This window comes from Prionailurus viverrinus, chromosome A1, assembly GCF_022837055.1.
Source record: "Prionailurus viverrinus isolate Anna chromosome A1, UM_Priviv_1.0, whole genome shotgun sequence".
NCBI lineage: Eukaryota > Metazoa > Chordata > Mammalia > Carnivora > Felidae > Prionailurus > Prionailurus viverrinus.
Window position 1 is genome coordinate 179,842,687 of NC_062561.1, and position 20,355 is coordinate 179,863,041.

The 20,355-nt window shown below is 49.8% G+C and overlaps 1 protein-coding gene across 2 annotated transcripts in view; it reads left to right on the forward strand.

The window, feature by feature from the left end:
* The window catches only part of LCP2 (lymphocyte cytosolic protein 2), a 46,405-nt gene that overhangs the window by 8,733 nt on the left and 17,317 nt on the right, over nt 1-20,355 (forward strand). Inside the window, exons 1-9 of one of the 2 annotated variants that reach the window (XM_047849637.1) lie at nt 1,902-2,161; nt 2,530-2,576; nt 11,410-11,475; nt 11,931-11,962; nt 12,574-12,611; nt 15,464-15,665; nt 18,141-18,238; nt 19,718-19,784; nt 19,890-19,973. In XM_047849637.1, coding sequence (XP_047705593.1) covers nt 1,988-2,161; nt 2,530-2,576; nt 11,410-11,475; nt 11,931-11,962; nt 12,574-12,611; nt 15,464-15,665; nt 18,141-18,238; nt 19,718-19,784; nt 19,890-19,973 — 808 coding nt within the window. In that variant the 5' untranslated portion in view covers nt 1,902-1,987. Of the gene's footprint in view, nt 1-1,901; nt 2,162-2,529; nt 2,577-11,409; nt 11,476-11,930; nt 11,963-12,573; nt 12,612-15,463; nt 15,666-18,140; nt 18,239-19,717; nt 19,785-19,889; nt 19,974-20,355 lie in introns of those variants that run through there. The other variant, XM_047849647.1, reaches the window with a different exon arrangement.

The following is a 20,355-nucleotide window of genomic DNA, read 5'->3' on the forward strand; positions in this document are numbered from 1 at the left end:
ATTCATTTTTGAGAGACAGAGCACAGGGGAGGGAGGGGCAGGGAGAGAGGTAGACACAGAATCCAAAGCAGACTCCGGGCCCTGAGCTGTCAGCACAGAGCCCAATGCGGGGCTCAAACCCACACACCACGACATCATGACCTGAGCCAAAGTCGAGGCTTAAGCAACTGAGCCACCCAGGCGCCTATGGGATGTTAAAATTAAAAAAGAGAGAGAAGTTAAGAAGCTTGACCAAAAGCCTGATTGTCAAGCTGGTGCAACCACTCTGGAAAGCAGTATGGAATTTCCTCAAAAAGATGTTTATAGTAGCATTATCTAAATTTTTTTTTCAACATTTTTTATTTATTTTTGGGACAGAGCGAGACAGAGCATGAACGGGGGAGGGGCAGAGAGAGAGGGAGACACAGAATCGGAAACAGGCTCCAGGCTCTGAGCCATCAGCCCAGAGCCCGACGCGGGGCTCGAACTCACGGACCGCGAGATCGTGACCTGGCTGAAGTCGGACGCTTAACCGACTGCGCCACCCAGGCGCCCCTATAGTAGCATTATCAACAATAGCCAAACTATGGAAAGAACCCAAATGTCCACTGAGTGATGAATTGATAAAGAATTTGTGGTATATATATGCAATGGAATATTACTCAGCCATGAGAAGGAATAAAATATTGCCCTTTACAACTATGTGGATGAGAGCTAGAGTGTATTATGCTAAGCAAAGTAAGTCAGAGAAAGACAAATATCATACGATTTCACTCATATGTGGAATTTAAGAAACAAAACAGATGAACATAGGGGAAAGGACCAAAGAAAGAGGGAAGCAAACCATAAGAGGCTCTTAATGGTAGAGAACAAACTGAGGGTTGATGGAGGGAGGCGGGTGGGGGATGGGCTAACTAGGTGATGGGTATTAAGGAGGGCACTTGTCCTGTTGAGCACCAGGTGTTATATGTAAGGGATGAATCACTAAATTCTACTTCTGAAAACATTACTACACTATATGTTAACTAACTAGAATTTAAATAAAGACTTGCAAAGAAAAAAAAAAGCCTGATTGTCTCAGGACTCTGGGCAAACTCCGGCCCCAACCCTGCTGCCAGGTCTACTGAGGGGCCTGGGTCCGAGAGCTGGAGCAGGTGAGCCCAATAAACACATTGCTAAATGCCCCAGGCCCTGTGCCACTGGGCTCAAAGGGGAGCGTGCCCAATGCTTACCCATAGGCGGCAAACAACCTGCCAGGCTCCCAGCCCAGAGCAGAAGAAGCAAAAACCTCCAAGAGCCAGCCAGACCCCAGCTAATTATTATTTATTTTCACACAAATTATTCACATTGGGTTTATTATTCATATAGGGCGTGTCAAGCAGTGAGCCAAGCACCTGACACACATCATCTCATTCAGTGCTCACCACCCCTGAAAGGTGGCTCTTATTAGTATAATGATTCCTATTTTATAGAGAAGGAAACTGAGGCTCAGTGAGCCTAAGTGTGTGCCCCAAATCAGACAGCTGTTAAGTGGATGAACCAAGATGCAAATCCAGCCTGACTCAGAGCCTCCACCGTAACCACCCGGTTCTCTAGCCTCAGAATGCCAGTGGATGCCCTTCTCTGTCTCAGCATTCATCCCATGGAAAGTGTGCTCACCTCTTTTCTGTTTCCAGTATCGGCACCCTGCCTCTCCTCCTCCCTCCAGGGCACCTTCTTCTCTTACCCTTCCCCCCCTCCTCCCCTCCAGCATGGGCCAGCGGGTCCCTCAAAGGGATCAGATGTGGGAAGAGAGAAATTTGCAGGGAGAAAATCGATCACAGATATCACAGGGCAAGGTTCCAGTCTCAGCTCCATCACCCACAAGCTAAAATTCCCTCAACATCCCAGGGCCTCGGCTTTCTCACCTATAAAATGGGGACGCTGATACTTCCTAAATCACAGGACTGATGTGAAGATTAATCGAGGTGCTAGCAAGGCAGAGGCCCAGAGTCAGTTCTTCACAAATATGAGTTCCTTTCTCCTTTCCCTTCTCTGTTCCCTCAGGAAAGCCTCTTTATTGAATCCTACCACTAACCCTGATGAGAGAGGCTTTTGGTGGTATCAGGGCACAGATTCCTTCTCCAGGCTGGCTTCTCACAGCTCCTGCATATGGAAACTGAGAGGGACCCTGAAGTCTGGGGTAAGAGCCTAGGCAAGAGGTCACAGGGTGGCCAAATTCGGCTCACGAGACGAGTGGTTTGGCTTCACAGTTTAGCTCTCACGGTGCGTGGTTGTTTGTTTGCTTCATTTAAAGTTATTTGTCGATATTTCGAACTCAGGAAAATTCACCTAAAATCCAGAGTTGGGGATTCCCTTTGAAAACGTAGATGCAGCAACACCAGGCCCACAGGTTTTTACACAACATCTGGAAGCTGGGCTTTGGGTAGGTGGGGGAGGTGTACCCTTCACTCAGCTGAAGGCCCACGACTCCCTGTTTCACACCTCCCTCTCCTCACCTGGCCCAAGTCCCCTCCTGTGGGTTGTAACCTGCCCGTGTCTTCGTTTCAGAACCTGACAGAAAATGACATCCAGAAGTTCCCTAAGCTCCGGGTGCCGTAAGTACTCCCCCCGATTCCTTGAGTGTTTTGGGGAACCGAGGCTGGAATGGGACATAGCCCAGGGATAGCTGAGTCAGTTAATCTGTCACGGTTGGTTTGAACTAGGAAAGTGAACAGGAAGGCTATAGAGGCAAGTGCAGGGCACGGGAGAGAGAAGTGATACGTGATAAGTTGAAAGAAAAAAGAAAGTAACAGATCCAGCCCAGTTGGTGTGTTGGCAGCTCTTGCCAAAGCCAAGCCTGACTGTGAGCCACGTCTTCATTTCCTCTCTCCCTGTGGGGTGGCTTGGGCACCGGCATCACGAGATCCGTTCCACGAGGGCGTCATCATCAGATCAGTGATTGCTTAAGTTTTCTGGACCACAGTCTCCAGCTCTTGGCCATGAGAGAGTTGGACCCGATGAAGAGCGGCAACGGACATCATTCTGTCTGTCGCTACCTACCTGTTGCTTGGGAATGGCTGCCGGGGCCACTGTACTGAGAAGAATCCTGAGGAAGGGAGAGCGTGACGCGTTACTGAGGTCTGGGGTGGGTGCAGACGGGAGAAGATGCATCACGCGCTTTGCGTCGTGTGTTTTCATCCCTCTAGCAAGGGTCTTCCGGACTCAAAAGCTTACCCGAGCCAGGCAGGTGATATAAATGTGTAAAATGGGCCGTCTTGAGCCATACAAAGTCCTATCAATTTCTCCCTCATTTTACCACCTTTGAATAGAATATGGGTATGAAGAAATATTTCTCCACTATCACAAACATAATAGCACAATTATGGTGTCAAAAGAGGTCATCAGCACTAAGCCGTGTTGTCGGTGAAGAATTAGGGAGTGGTGGAGATTGTGGAAAATCGGAATATTTTCCCTCCCGAGACAGCTGCAGCCACTCCGTGCCAGTCCGTATGGACCTGATGTCCCATCTTTGAACTTATCAAAAGGCACTAGAAATCTCCGTTTTATGTAATATATTCTTAGTATACATAATAAACATATGTAATAAAATATATTTATGCAATATATTTATACAATATATATGGTATATATTTATACAATATATATAGTATATATTTATACAATATGTATTTTGTATATATTTATACAATATGTATTTTATGCAATATATATATATACCTGGTCCTTGGGAGCAGTTGGGTTTGCATCTCCTGGTCCCCATGCAACACTAATACTTCACTCATTTAATGAACTGCTACTAGACGCCGATTTAACGTCAGACCCTTGTTAATTACTCAGGCTATAGATACATAAGGGACAGAATCCCCACTGCAGGACACTCACATTCTAGTGGGAGGGTCAGATATACAAAGCAATCATACCATGATTGATTAACGGTGCTGGGGCACATGCATGGGCACGTTCACTGGGAGTAGGAGGGCAGGAGTCGTTTTCCCCTTGGCATTCGGGGAAGACTTTGGGAAGGCAGGAAAGCTAAGTTGGGTCTTGACATATACGGGAATGGCCAGATAAAGAATGGGTTGAAGGACGTTCTAGGAATGGGGACTATATCGCAAAGGCACAGGCACCAGGGAGTTTAATGAATCTACAAGTGGGCCAGAGCAACTGGGGCATGCACATGGGGCACACAAAACAAAGAGGCTGCAGTGACTAGTCACAGTTTAGAAGGGTCCCGTGAGCTATCCTAAGGAGCCTAGGAGGGGTGTGGAGGTGAGTGCAACAGGGAACACGCGAAGGTAAAGCTGGTGTCTTGGCTTTCTCTAGCCAGTGTGAAAGATGGAGGGCCCAGCCTGTGGCATGACAGCCAGCTAGGGGGTGATGGACATGACCCTGCTAACGAGATAGGAGCCTCAGCGAGGGCTGTGGCCCCTGAAGACGCAGGGATCAGGCCAGAGGGGATTTAATCAGAGCGGTGGAAGGAAAGAGATAAGGAAGGCCCTTTCAGCTTGGAAGATCCTTTTTTATCTTAAGGCTGAGCTCAGTGGATGTCTGGAGCTATGCCTGAGTGCCTGGAGAAGGAGGCGGGGTGAGAAGTGGTTTTCGGTTAGTGATTGTAAACACTCACACGCTGTGGGTGTGGTAGGGCTGGGGTATTTCTTTAGCTATTTGAAAACTGGAACAGAATCCCTCTCCAACGTGTGCATGTGTGCCCCAGACAAGCTATGGACCTGCCCATGGAACACGAAGGTGAATGGGGAGTAGTGAGGGAGGCATCTAGGGAAGGTCCCTGCTGCCCTGATGTGGTGATTCTAAGCGTGACTGTCCCTCTTGGCAGACGTGTATAAGAAGCACCAATCCCAGTTCTACTTCTAATGAGCTCTGTCCTGGGAAGAGTCCCTAGTCTACTCTCACTTTCCCAGTCTCTAAAATAAAGGAATGTGACCGTGCGACTCACTCTTTTAAAGGTTATAATTTTAGGTATGAACAGGCAGACAGAAGAGCTTAGTGAGTAAAAGTACAGGCTCTGAGGTCTGACTACTTGAGACCCAATTCTTCCATTCACCAGCTGTGAGTCTGTGGACAAGTTATCTGAGTTCCCTGAGCCTCAGCTTCCTCATCTGTAAAATGGGGATAGTAACAAAGCCTACCTCAAAGAGTTAGTGGGAAGGTTAGAGGAAATAATAATATGCCCTGAAGAAATGTTAGCTATTCCTGTTATTTTATGGAAAATCCCAATGAGTACCATTCTGTTTTTACTAATCATTCTATCCTACGAAAGGGGGAGGATTAGAGACTAGAAAGGCATGGACTTTGGAGCAAGGGAGAGCCACGTTCCAAAGTGGGCTCTGCCTCCCACCAGCCATAGGACCTGGGGGAAATCCCATCAACCCTCTGTGCCTGTCTCATCTGTAGAAGGGAAACGAACTAACTCTCAGGCACTGCTGGGTTATAAAGGAGGCAGCCCACGTAAGCTGCCTGGTGGTGCCCTGGATGCATATAGATATTCAATGCTGATTTGTTTCATTCCCTTGTACATAGGTTCATTTGCCATAATCATTACCCTGAAGGGCTATGGGAAAGAAATTGTGTTTATGTACAGCAGACCAAAACAAGATTATGCTCCTCTGAATATCTTGATTTTCTTCTCCCATGCTTAAAAAAAAGAAAAAAGAAAACTCTATTAAATAGATTTGTAAGAAGGCAGATTCTGGTGAGGAAGGCTTTGTCTGCAAATACAGTACCAGCTACTCTCTTGGACAGTTTCTCCCAGAGACACCCTGGATGCTGTAATGGAAGAGAGTTTTTAAATAAAACAACAAAGCTTCCCTTATAGGGATGGGCTTAAGACCCATGGCATAGCTGAGCATTATCTGGTTAAATCAATAGAGGACAGGTTAAAATCTGATGATGCCTGTTTGGAGTTTATTTTTAAAATCTTATGAATTTTATATTTAAATCCATAGTATAAACTAAAAGATAAGGAGAAGGGAGTGAGGGGGGTCACGCTGTATGCAACAGATAGGTGTTGGATGAGTCTCTTTATATCATGAGTTCCCACTGTACCCATTACCGATAGTGGAATTAGGCTGGGAAAAAGCTGAGATCCCATCAGAGGGGTGATGCGGTAATACCTGTTTATTCGTCCACCCTCCTGATGAAGCTGTCCTCATAGCAGAGACAGCATACCTAAGATACAGCGGACAAGGAAAGAGGACGGAGGCAGGCCGGAGGGAGGGACCCAGCGGTAAATAGGCCTTCTTGTGCTCCTTAAAGAATGTGACCAAGCCTCAGCAGAATTGCCAGGATGACAGGCTGTCTGCCCTTCTCCTTTCCTCTCACATTCATTGGCTCCTCCCTGACCAGGTAGCCAGTCCTCCCCACATGAGAAGGGCCTCCTCTCAACTGACGTCACTCCTTCTCCCCGAAAGCAAGTACAGAAACTTGACTTCCTAGATCAGCCCCACAGTAAAACTGCTCACATGGCCCTTGACAAGTGCCTCTCTCAGCGCCTCACTTTCTTGGGTGGTAAAAATGGGAATAATTTAATTTGCCTACCACAAAATAATTGTGAAGCCCAAGTAAAATACTACATGTAAAATTATCGGGGGGTCCAAGGCTGAGAAGCGGGGAGACCACGCCAGGCCCTCCAACTTTTGCTTCCCACCCACACGTGATTCTCTCCTGAGGTCCGAGATGGTGGCAAAAGGCACCTTCCTGAGTCCCAGGACCCACACCTGGCTTTTCAAGTTACGAGGACAGACCTTCCAGAGGTTTGGCTCTTGGTTCAAGGAGGAAGACCCTTAGAAGTGGGACATCCTTTAAAGAAGGATGAAAAGCAGGGGTGCCTGGGTGGCTCAGTCGGTTAAGCACCAGCTTCAGCTCAGGTCATGATCTCGCGGTCCATGAGTTCAAGCCCCACGTCGGGCTCTGCGCTGACAGCTCAGAGCCTGGAGCCTGCTTTGGATTCTGTGTCTCCCTCTCTCTCTGCCCCTCCCCCACTCACACTCTGTCTCTCTCTCAAAAAATAAATAAACATTAAAAAAAAGTTTAAAAAGAAGGATGAACAACAGAGCAAGAGCCAGAGGGAGAGTGTGAATGTGCGCTGGGTGCCCTGGGGGAGGGGCTGACACGGGGACAGAGGACAGGCAGGCAGTGACATAGGCGGAGAGCTGGAGATGAGGCCGTAGGAGAGGACAGAGGTGAGCAAAAAGGCTTCTCCTGTTCTGGGCCTGGGAATGTGTTCTGCTGGGAGGCACCAGTGTGCCCTCTGGAATCAGAGTCGAGGGAGCAAGGCTTCCATTGTGGGAGGGCCTGGAAGAGAGAGAGAAAGCTCTCTCAAGTTCTTCCTGGGGGAGCTGAGGCAAACAAATGCATTTGTATTATAAGCCTGTGAACGCCACAGGAGCACCTGCCACAATATAGGACACACAGAGGGACTGTTCTTGGACGGACGTCTCCTCTTCCTGTGTTCTATGGTATCTGGTACTTTCTATCCTACTCCGCTTCCTCCCTCCCTGCCCTTTCTGCCTGCCTTTCTTTTTATACTGTCCTTCTTACTTCTCTGTGACCAGCAAAGTTGATTTCAAAACCCGGAGTGGGCCTCCACTTACCCTTGATAAAGCACAAGGGACCATTGAAAGGGAGCCCATCTCCTCCCTCACCTCCTCCTCCTCCCCCACCTCCTCCTCCTCCCCCACCTCCTCCTCCACATTCTCCACCTTCTCCTCCTCTTCCGTCTCTTCCTCTATCTCCTCCTTATCTAGCTTCTCCTCCACCTTCTCCTCCTCCACATCCTCCTCTCTCATCTCTTCTCCCATTGCCTCCTCCTCCTCATTCACCTCCCCCTTCCCCGTCTTCCCCTCCCCCACCTCCCCCTTCCCCATCTTCCCGTCACCCATCTCCTCCTCCCCTGTCTCCTCTCCCTCCATCTCCTCCTCCTCCTCCCCCATCTCCTCCTCCTCCAGCTCCTCTCCCTCCTCCCCCTTCCTCTCTCCCTCCATCTCCTCCTCCTCTATCTCCTCCTCCATGTCCTCCTCTTCCTTCTCCTCCTCCAGCTCCTCCTTTCCCTCCTTCTTTCTTCCTTCTCATCCTTCTCCTCCTCCTCCTTAAAATTAAAAACGAAGTTCCAAGAATACAAAGAATAACAAGATTGATTTCATGACCTTTTGAGACTGTAGGAGTCACCCAGGAAACTCATTGGTATCGCTGCTCCCAGGCCTCCCCCATGTAGGCTCTGATAGTCTAAGTCTACAGTGAGCTGGTAATCTGTGTTTATAGCAGGTGCACCCATGTAATTCTGGCAGTCAAGCTGGTCGGGATTCCCTAACCAGGGCTATCCCTCTTATTTTGCTGCTGAGGAACTGGAGCCTAGGGAGGACAAATGCCTTGCCGTGGTCATCTAGTAGGCACTGCTTATGGGGCAGGACGTTGCAGTCAGACTCAGGACAAAGACCCACACTCTGTCTTCTAACATCACCAGGAAAGGCCTGTGGCTGAGAAGTCAAAGACTGGCCCCCATCACGCAGCAAGCTAGGGCTGCAACTGTGCTGGAAACACCTTGCTACAAGGCTTGACTTCCTGTCAGACGGTTCAGCCCCAATTTAGCAGCCAGTTTATCCCTAAAACAAGGCAAAGCAGAGAGAAACATGTCTACCCGCCACCCAGCCCTGCTGCTGAGTGAGGCCTGGCATTTGTGGGGAGGAGGAGGAATGAGTCACCTCCGGCCACTCACTGTCACGTGGTTCTCCGAGGGTGTGAGAGTGGGGAACAACTTTGAAGGTTCACACACAGCTTCCACGCACCTGCCCTGTCCGTCAGCACTACCACCTGCCCACCTGCCCCTCAGTAGTGGTCCCGGCTGGCTTGGAAGGTGCCCTTTGATGCCTGTCAAAATAGGAGGACCCCGGGAGCCCATGTTTTGCTGCAAGCCGGCCGGGCGGGCCCTGCTCTGCTCTCTGTCACCTCTTCGCAGTTCTTCTGTCAGGGCCTGCGGTTTGACATTTCCTTCCTTAGCCAGTTAGAGCCCCAGAAGCCTCTAGCCTGGCTGTTAAAGATACTGGTAAGAAGAGACACCGCAGAGAGCAGGTCTTTTCAGGACCAAAGCAGCTGTGTGGGCTGGTCAGAGCCTACCAAGTGCTGCTGGATGGGCACTTTGAGGGGCGGCCTAGTCCCCCCTTCTTCAGGTCATTGCTGAAATGTCACCTCTGTGGGGAGGCCTGCTCATTTTCAATTGCAACTCCACCCTACCCATGTATTCCTGCCCCCTCACCCAGCCCCCACCTCCCTTGCATGTATCTATACACAATACTTAGAATTTCACTTCCTTAAATGTTCATTGTTTATCCGTCCCTCTCCACTAGCACGTAAGCTCCGTGAGATCATGGGCCTTTGCTTTATTCAGTGAGGCTTCTTGAGCTCTCAGCAGAGGTGCTGGCACTCTGAAGGCCCTCAACGCGTATTGTTGAATGAAGGCGTGCCTGCGTGGGAGTGGCTGCTGTGGCCACCACTGCCGGACCCGGCCAGGAGGCAGGGTACCAGCAAGCCTCCCCCTGTGGCTCTGTGGGAGCTGTCCGTCCCACCTGTCCGACGAGGGTGGAGAGGGACTCCCATCAGCTTCTCAAAATAATCGGGTAGAGGAAACAAAAGAAGAGTGTCACAAGTGCTCTGGTGGCGTGGCGTAATCAGGAGGCCACTGTGAAGTCCCCGCCCCTGCTTTAAAGCATCTCCCCAGTCCGGGCAGTGTGAAATCCCAACAGTGACATTACAGTGGAGGACGGAACATTGCCTTCTCTCCTTCTCCATCCTCTTAAGTCCCCAGTGTGTTTATAAAATTTATCCTGTCATTCTAATGAGGGAGAAGGGCTGAGAGCAGCAGTGTCCTGGGACCACAGAGAAGTGGGGGTTGGGGAGACTGGGGGTGTGATGAGGGAAGCAGGTGGCAGTGGATGCTAAGGACCACCTTTGCCAACTTAGCTATTTTGTTTTAGGCCAAACTAGTTACCTTGAGATGGTCACTTAACAGAAGGAATGTAGATACTGGCTCATTCTCCGATGGGCCACAGGCTCAATCGTGTCGGCTCCTGGGAAGCTTGTAGCATAATGAAAATTAACACAAGGTTGTGGGATGTTAAAAATATGCTGCCCTGGTAATTAGGGAGCCTGGCTTCTGGGGCAGATGTGTTTTCTGGGAGGGGGTGGCTTTATCACTAACCCACTCCTTTGGCCAATCCCTTCCTTTGTCTGAGCCTCTGTGGCCTCATCTATAAATGTATTTATTTATTTTTGAGAGAGAGAGAGACAGAGCATGAGCAGGGGAGGGGCAGAGAGAGAAGGATATATAGAATCTGAAGCAGGCTCCAGGCTCTGGGCTGTCAGCACAGAGCCCGACGCGGGTCTCAAACTCACAGGCCACGAGATCATGACTTGAGCCAAAGTCAGACGCTCAACTGACTGAGCCACCCAGGTGCCCCTGTGGCCTCATCTAAAAAATGACATGAATTAGATCATCTCTGAGGCTCCTCCCAGTTGTCCCCAAATCTCTCAGAAATACTGAGCCTGTTTACTAATGAGGGCTTTCTTGGTCTCAGTGGTGGGTGCAAAGGGAGGCTGGAGTCTCCTGTACTGGAGATTTGAGAGACCCCCACGGACTGGACAGTTACTGCTAGGGTGTGCTGGAGGTGCAGTCCTGTTCATGAAAGCCCTCTCTGTTCTGGAGTTTGAGGATTTGCTAGCTCCCAACCCCCAAGGACTAAGAGTATCTCCAAGGTTCCTGGCCGAGGTTGGTCTCGGGACATGGATAAATCAAGGAGTCTCCCACTTTGCAAGATGTGCCCTGACTGGAAATGCTTCTCCAAATTTTATGAAAATCCATGTCACTGAGGAGTCAGAGAGGGGAGAATAAAAGGAGATACAGGCCAAAGAACAGCTCACCAGGGCTCCCGTCAAGCTCTGTGACAAGCAGCTGGTTTCTCCAGGTATCAGATGGTTCGAGGGTTCCTGGAGGCCTGCCATCACCACAAGGACATTAAGCCAAGTGTCAGGGGACCTCAGCCCCAGGAGCAGTAAGACAAGAAAGTACACGGTAGTCATGTCCAGGTGGCAAGGCTACAGGATTTCAGAGAAGGGGAGCCAGGTGAGAGCTGACTAGTCTTCACAGAGGGTCTTTGAGCCTCACTGAGGAGGTGAGCCAGCACAGAGGGCCTCGGGCACAGGAGCAGCGACTGCAAGGGGATGAAGTTGGCAAGTTCTGGGAGGAAGTGAGGAGCAGAGGCCCCTGCAGAGGGGACTGGCGGTAGGCCAGAGGAGGCTGGTCATGCTTGGCCAGGATGTCCGAGATTACGCAGATAAGGGAACTCCAACACTCATGGGAAGGTTTGGCTGGAGGGACAGAGGATGATTTAGTGACCTTATCTGTCATTCATCTCCTAGGATTCTCAGTAAGTTAAGTCAAGAAATCAACAAGAATGAAGAAAGAAGGAGCATTTTCACACGCAAGTGAGTGGGGAAGCCAAGGGCTCAGTGTCACTGTGACGAAACCCAAAGAATTTCCAAACCCAAGCTGAACCTTAAATGGAAGGCACAGGACTGTTTTTGCCTGAATTTTTGATACGTGACACTCCTTCAGTCCCAGGGGCTTGAAGCTGGTGCCTAGGAAGGGATGGAGAGTTTCCCTACTCTGACTTACATCCTGCCCCTGGTCTGGGACTTCAGGGAAACTTCCCCTGGAAAGTCAGACAGTCACAAGCCTCCAGTTACACCACCAATGTGACTTTGATCATTTCCAGAATTTTCGGGCAGCCTGGCCCGGGTAGCTAAGCAACAAGGACACCAGTCTTGGGTGGGGAGACATACCCCCTGCTGGGAGCTGCTCTTGTAGGGCTGGACTGAGGGAAGAGGGAAATGCCCCTACATCAGCAGCACCATTAACGCAATGCCATTTGCCTTTGCAGACCCCAAGTCCAGCGGTTTCCTGAAGAGACAGGTAAAGGTGTCAGGGCTAAGAGTGATGTGTTGGGAGGTGACAGATACTTCCCTTCTGTCTGCTGGTCTTACTCATTTGCCTGCCAGGCAGTTCTCACTCAGAGAGAGGTTTGGGTCCAAATGGAGAGCAGGAGAGATCTTACTATGCCAGGGACCTGGGTTTTGGCCCCTGCTGAGCTGGGACCCTCTGCAGATCTAAAATGAAGAACTCTGTGGCGAGGCATAGGAGGACCCAGGTTCTGACTGAGCACATGAGCGAAGCCAGTGCCCCTGCTTCTGGGTCTTTAAAGCAGTTTTCAACTGTTAAATTGTACCGTGTTACAGGGCAGATCCCTGGGCCCCACCCAGCCCTGCTGAATCAGAGGTTTTAGGGATGGGTCCTCAGTGACTGTTACGTAGTGAAAGGTTGAGAACAACTTCTTCCCTCTGGTAGAATGAACTGCTCAGGTAGAAACTCTAGAGCTGATTCTAAACTAACCCCCAGGTACATCGAAGGTAGGATGGAAGCCTGGGATGGACAGGGGGATGAGAACACATCAGATGGGGTGCTGCTCTGACTTTTTTGCTAAAGGCTTCCTTTGGTACTGATGATGGTGTTATCTCCTTTCACAGAAAGCCATGAAGAAGACAACGGGGGCTGGTCATCCTTTGTGAGTACAGTGTGGGCTCGTCTCCCACCCTTATAGAAATTTCCAGAGCACCTTTGTAATAAGGAACTAACACAATGCCAAAACGAGCAAGGCCTCTAACAAGATGCCAGTATCCCCGCTGGTGGCGGCAGGGGGAGGGCACATAAGATATGTTCTATGAAGGTCAGATAGTAAATATTTCCAACTTTGCCATCCACACGACCTCCGGCGCATCCACTCACCTCTGCTCTTGTAGCACAAAAAAACCCATAGATGATATCGGAACAGTTGTGCTTGGCTGTGTGCCAATAAACCTTTATTTGCAAAAACAGATGGTGGGCCGGACTTGGCCCATGGACTGCAGTTCACAGATCATACCATTATTAACTATTATCACCCCCACAGCAGGGCCTTCCCCCAACTCCCTCCCCTAGGCGGTCTACACTAAAGTAGCTTTAAAATAGCTTTTATTATAGGGGCACCTGGATGGCTCGGTTAAGTGTCTGACTCTTGATTTTGGCTTAGGTCCTGATCTCACGGTTTGTGGGTCCGAGCCCCACATTGAGCTCTGTGTATCAGTGCAGAGCCTGCTTGGGATCCTCTGTCTCCCTCTCTCTGCCTCTCCCCTGCTCACTCTCTCTCTCTTTCTCTGTCTCTCTCTCCCTCAGAATAAATAAACATTAAGACATTTTTAAAAAATAGCTTTTCTTATAGACTTAAGTCCCCACTGGTGAAACAGAAGGAAAGAGATATCATAATGAATTATTAGCCCGAAAAAGGCCTCAGGGAAGGTCCAAACCAATTGGGTTTTATGTTTGAGGGGTCACGGTGACCCCTTGGAGAGTCTGAGGAACTCTGGATGTCCTCTCCCCAGAACACTGCATCCACTGTCACCGTATGAAGCTGGGCTCTGGCTAAGAATGCTATTATGGCCCATAGCCCACTGTGTTCATTCTACAGAGGGAGCGGCTGGGCCCAGTGGAGAACAGGACTTATGTAGAGCCACACAGCTAATTACAGGCAGGCCTGGGACTCAGGTGGCCTGACCCTCAGTCTAGTGGTCTTTCTGGTAAGCAGCTGCCTCAGTGCCTTCAGGAAGCAGATAAAACATTCCTTGTCCTGTTGGGAGTCTGGCAAAAGGAAGCACAGAATTTGACAAATGCTAGCTAAGTCTGTGCTTTCTACAAGAAGACAAAGGAATTGGACAGATTTATTTTGTACAAAAGGGAAAATAGACCAGAGATTTACCTAAACCGTTTACAGTTTTGCACAGAAGCTGCATCTTGGCCACTGCTTGCCATTTGGTCCCTTCTGGGTGGGAGCCCAGCCTGCGGCTAGTGTCCTTCACCCTCTCCGTGAACAGAGGCTTTCCATGAGTGCTGCCTCAACACTCATGCGTTCCAATACATACTCAGGCCTGCACAGGGCATGGGGTGGGTGGGGTAGAGATAAAGAACCCACTTCTGTGAGCACTTCACAGCATAGATCACACATACACACGGCAGAATATGATTAGGATATGCACATTTAGGAGACAAATCATGGGGGAAACCCACTGTTCTCAAAGTGAGAGGAAAAGTCTGCTGTTGAGAAAGACCTCCAGGGTAAAGGCTGGTCCAAAGCAGGAGCAATGAGGCTGAGGTGTGCAGGCTGAGACAATCTAGGGATTCCTCTGTCAGTCAAGGGCAGTCGGTAGGGCCCGGATAGAGGTGGAGGCCACTGTTCCCACGTTCCCTGACTCAGGGGTTCCATCCCCTGCTCTCAAGTTACAGGAACACAAAAGATGGCATGAAGACTTTCTCAGAGTTCAGGAAGATACTCAACCTCACTTTTCCTTCCCATATTTAAAAAAAATATTCCTCGATCAAACATGAACACAGCAGTCTTTCAATAGAACAATGGAGACAGTCTTTCTTAAGTCACTTAGCAAAGCTGTGAGGATTTCTAGGATATTGGTACACACCTTTCCTCATCAACATGCAACTTCCTGCTGCTTCTTTCCATGCTGCCCTTGACTTTAGAGAACTGCCCTGGGCTCGTTTATTACCCACCTGACTTTGGCATGAGAGTGATAAGGCATGTGTCGCTCGGCGGCTGATGGTGCCACCTCTGCTTGGGAAACCATTACGGTGACTGTCTGCTTTCAGACCTCAAAGGCAACCACTCAGTCCCCAGGGCTCACTCTCCCTGAGGCCCACAAAGAAGCACACATAAAATACAACAGAAAGTGTAAAATTTAGAAAGAGAGTCTCTTCCAAAAAAGCAGCTTTAAACTCAGTGTCAGATGTCATGAATAATAGGCTGGTGTTTCCATACGTTCAGCTCTCAGCAAAGAGAATAGCACAGCCCTGACTCTCCCCTTTCAGACACAATTTAATCTGCCTTCTAATTAACAGGCTTTGGTTATCTGGTTTCCCCATTAGCATGGCCTTCAACACTGCACTAGATTATAATGAGAAGAAATGTTTGGAGCACAGGCACACTAAGACAGAACTGACAATTAACCAGCGGCATCACAAATGCTCCAGGCGTTTAGACTTCCTCTTGGTGATGCCTGGAATAAAAAACATGTTTACTCCACACAGAGCCAGCTTCTCTCACCCCTCTCTTCCAGTGTCCTCCTCATTTCTTTTGCTTCTGTCTCTTGTGCAAAAAGGTGCAGAGGAAAATACACTCGCCTCGTGGTCTAAGGGCCTTGACAGTGACCCCAAATCCACGATTTGCTAGCCCTATGATTTGTACGTCCAACCTCAGTGTCCTTACCTGTAAAATGGGAGTGACCGTCCTAGTACTGGCAGAGAGAGAGTCCATGCAGGCACATGGGTGTCACGGAGCCTGTACAAACTGGGCCGTCCCTGTCACTGTGTTGGTAGGAAGAAGATGACTATGAAAGCCCCAATGACGATCAGGAGGGGGAGGACGAGGGTGACTACGAGTCCCCCAACGAGGAGGAGGAAGGGGCGCCCGTGGAAGATGATGCGGATTATGAGCCACCGCCCTCCAATGATGAGGAGGCTCTGCAGAACTCCATCCTGCCTGCCAAGCCTTTCTCCAACTCCAACTCCATGTACATCGGTAAGGCCCTGGCAGCCCGCCCCGCCCATGCAGCTCAAAAGTGCCCGCAACGCCAGCTCGGCTCCTTACTGGCTGTGTGGCTTCGGGCAAGTGACTCCACCTCTCTGGGCCTCAATTTCCTCATCTGTGAAATAGGATAATAACCATACACAGACCCCAGAGCTTTGCTGTCAGGATTTTATTTTATTTTTTAATATGAAATCTATTGCCAAATTGGTTTCCATACAACACCCAGTGCTCATCCCAAAAGGTGCCCTCCTCAATGATTTTAAATATTACAGACAAATTGTTGCCTGTGGGGGCTGATACGGGCACTGAACTGCCACCGAAAGGTATTTGGCAGTAACAATTCATTTTGTGTACTACTTAGGTACTCAAGAACGCCTCCCCGTTGCCCATCTTTTGAGCAACTCCTAGATACACGGCACTTCCATCCACAAACCGCCACAGTAAACAGAACGATACTGAGGGGGCTGGATCCTGACTCAAAAATTTTTGAACAATATTTAAGATTTTTCTTGTCGGTCTGTTCCTATCAGCCTGTTTCTCCCTCATTCATTCATTTTTCCATTCAACAAAAATTACTGATCTCCTATTGCAAGCCAGGCATCATTCTAAATGCTGACATTTGAAATCGTCAGGAAAGAAGACTAGAGCTCTTACCTCGTGGGGCTTACACTCCAGGCGCAGTGGTGATAGAAAATAAGTCTGCGCCCTCTTACAGAGCCGAGGCTCAAAGAGTCAGCTAGAAAGTTGATGACCTGTATCACAAAAAGATTGGTACCTCTTATCCGTTACGCCATACAACACTTTCGCCATTTTCAAGCCCTCTCACAAACACTTTGTCATTTCATTTTGTGTTTTGGAGCACACTGTGTGATATGGGGAAAAATTATCAAGCCTGTTTCATATACAGGGAAACTGAGGCCCAGAGAAGAAATGGATAATTAAGTTGTTGAGTGCCTCGTATGTGCTGGTAATGGAGACACAGAGTGAAGAAGACAGTCCTCACCCAAAAGAACTCACCGTCCGGTGGGTGAGGTAACATCAAACAAATGGGGCACAAATGACTTAATTAAACCAGGATATGATATATACTGATATATACGCAGGGAGGCAAGTGCGGGAGATAAGGCTGGGGCACGTGCCTCGTCTGGGCTTGCTGCCCTTAGGGTATGGGATTTAAGCTGAAATTTAGCAGCTGAATGGAGTGGGGGTGGATAGGAGAAGTGAGGGTGGATATTTTCAACAGTAGGAACAGCCTTGCAGAGGCTCTGAGCTGGAAGGAGCCATGTCAGAGGAGTGAGAGCTGGCCAGCGAGTGTAGAGGCGTGAGGTTAGACCAGGCATGTCCTAGTTCGGAGCCCCACTCTCTGTGGAAGAGCAATACCTCTCCAAGGCTGGGACTGTGGTGTGGCAACGGAGGCCCCGGGGGGCACAAAGTGTAAGGAGGCCCTCAGTTACAGTCCTGGCCTGGCCTTTCCTCCGCCAAAAGGGAGGGACATAGCCAGCCTATCAACTGGGCCCTGGGATACTTCAGTGGGATCCGAATACTGTGAGCTTCTGTGCAGAGCAAGTCCAAGTAACCAGTCCAGAGTCTGAGATTAGGGGGCACCTGGCTGGCTCAGTCGGTGGTGCCTGTGATTCCTGATCTTGGGTTATAAATTGGAGCCCCACGTTGACTGTAGAGATTAATTAAAAATAAAATCTTACCAAAAAAAAAAAAAAAAGAGTCTGTGATTCCGTAAAAGGAGTTGGTGACCGGCCCCTCCCTTTAAGGGAAGAGATGAGCAAAAGGAGGAAGTGACAGGGGAGGTCAGCCCAGAGCATTTGTGAGGGGAAGGAGGGGACCCACAATCCCCATGAACCATGAGAGCCCACTTAACCCTGTCCTGGAGGCTGTGTGTGTGTGTATGTGTGTGTGTGAGTGACCCAGGCAGGCCGGCGTTGGCACTGGTGGGGGACTGCGGGATGGGGCACCCCTGGGTGTGTGTGTGTGTGTGTGTGTGTGTGTGAGAGTGACCCAGGCAGGCCGGCGTTGGCACTGGTGGGGGTCTGTGGGATGGGGCGCCCCTGGGGTGTGTGTGTGTGTGTGAGTGACCCAGGCAGGCTGGTGTTGACAATGGTGGGGGTCTGCGGGATGGGGCGCCCCTGGGGTGTGTGTGTGTGTGTGTGTGTGTGTGTGAGTGACCCAGGCAGGCTGGTGTTGATACTGGTGGGGGTCTGCGGGATGGGGTGCCCCTGGGTGTGTGTGTGCGCGCGCGCGTGTGTGTGTGTGTGTGTGTGTGTGTGTGTGTGTGTGACTGACCCAGGCGGCCGGCGTTGGCACTGGTGAGGGTCTGCGGGATGGGGCCTCCAGAGCCCACAGGTGCTCAGAGCCGGGCGCAGGGTCAGCTGTTCCGGGACAATCCACACTTATCTCAGTGTGGCATTTCCGCTCTCATCTCACTGCCCTACTGCCCTTGCCTTTCCGCAGACCGGCCCCCCTCCAGCAAAGTCCCGCAGCAGCCGCCAGTGCCCCCGCAGAGACCAATGGCTGTGCTCCCTCCTCCGCCTGCAGGCCGGAGCCACGCGGTAGGCCTCCTCGCTTTCTTCCCTGGTGCTGTGTCCACTCTGATCCCTCCTTTGCCAGAAAGAAGGGAAGAGTATACGTATCTTCACCCAGTGCTGACCAGTATGAGAGGGTTATATATAGGCGGGGAACATGCAAACCCCAGCACTCACAGAGATTTTCATTCTCGTCATAGTGCATATCATCAGCATTTTCTTTTTACCACAAACGATTTAAACTACTTGTATAATAAAAGTTCTCCTTCTACTATTCAGTGTGCTATTATTTCCTACCTTTGAAATAAACATAAACTGTGAAATAAACTCTGAAGGACCTAGGCTAAGTCTACGGCCCCTACTGCTATTGCCTGGGTCCCTGGCTCCATCTCTCGCCTGCGAGACGTGCGCCACCTGCTGGCAGGTGGAAATTCCACCGGTTTACAATGCAGTGAACCCAGGAGTAAAGAGAGAGGCAGCAAACCCCCTTTCCTCTTTCTTCAAGCTTACAGTCCCAGGTCCTGTAGGTCCAATTAAGAGACACCCAGAGAATTTCAGGCTAATGTGTCAATATCTGGAAATGTGTTCTCTTCATAAGGGATCTGAGCACTTTAACAGCGGTGGCAAATGTCAAAGTGTCAGGGCTAGTAGGAGGAAGACAATGTATTTCCCCAAAAGCTCAAAAGGCAGACCACACCACCTTTGGGACTTTTCATCCAAGCATAGATGGCTTCTTCTTGCTCGTGCAGTTTTCTTGCAAAGGGGGCTCAGAGCTACATTGATCTACAAATGCATTTTGCTTTGAAATCTGAAGGCATCCACCTTCACTATTGGGATGAAGAATTCACTCATTCAGTCAAAAGATTAGCCGCTAGTCTCTGCCAGGCAGTGTTATAGCTGCTGGGAATAGAGCATGAACAAGGCAAATAAGGTCCCTGCTTTTAGAAAGGTTCAATTCTGGTAGGGGGAGGCAGATACTAAACAAGTAAACAGATGTATACGCAAGACAATTTGAGTAGTAACGTGTGGTTAGGGGAGACAGAAAACCCAATAACTTGATGATGGGTGGGGAAGTAACACTGAGCTGGACAGAATGAGTCGGTGGTAACAGGAGCTGGGGAAAGAGAATTCTAGGCAGAGGAAAACACAAATACCAAGATGAGAAAGAGGGCATGAACTTGAGATTTTGCAGGAAGATGTTTAGAGTGGGAGCCCAGTGTGCACCGGAGAGAGGAATCTAAGAGGGTTGGAAGTGAGGGCACACTGCCAGTTGCTACTGTGTTCCCAGTATGATAGGGGCCACTCGAGAGCTTGGCAGGGGAGTGACATGCTCAGTACCCCAGATGGAAGAGTGTGGGATGGAGAGCTCAGGTAACAGGCTACTATCCAGGTGAGAAACGGAGATAAAGAAAGTGAGCAGAGTGAGATTTGGGGGGATAAGACCACCAGGACTTGTGGATGTGTCGTCATGAGATACTGCCTAACATGTGGCTCTTTTTTAAACAGCCACTCCCCCCACCCCAGCCCAACCACGAAGAGCCTAGCAGAAGTAGAAACCATAAACCAGCAAAGCGTAAGTACGGGGGCCTTTCCTCTCTTGCCCACCAGAGTACCCGTTCCCTCACCCCCAGCCAACTGCCTTCTTCTTTTAATTGACTTCAGTCTTTTTCCCTTCCAGTCCCTGCTCCTTCCATAGACAGAAGCACGAAACCTCCCCTCGATCGTTCGTTAGCCCCATTTGACAGAGAGCCCTTCACACTAGGTTGGTATCACTCTATTCGATGCGTTGTAACAGAGGCCAATATGTATAGAGTGCTTACGGTGTGATTTACACATGTCCGCCCGCAATCATAAGGGTACTGTAAAGTGGGACTATTAGAATAGTCCTTATTTCACAGATGGGGCAACTGAGGCACAAAGAGATAACTTTCCCAAATCACTCACCCACCAAGTGATGGGGGTAGAGACCCAGGTGGAGATCAGACTGACTGCAGAGCTCCTGCTGTCAGCCCTGTGCTAGGCCTGCTTCTTCATGGGTGTGATGTGTACACATATCTCATTGTCCTCCTGACAGATGGTGCAGGGGCCTTCATAGCGCAGGGGGAGGAACTGGGCAGAGACAGGAGGTCCGGGAGAGCTGTTGT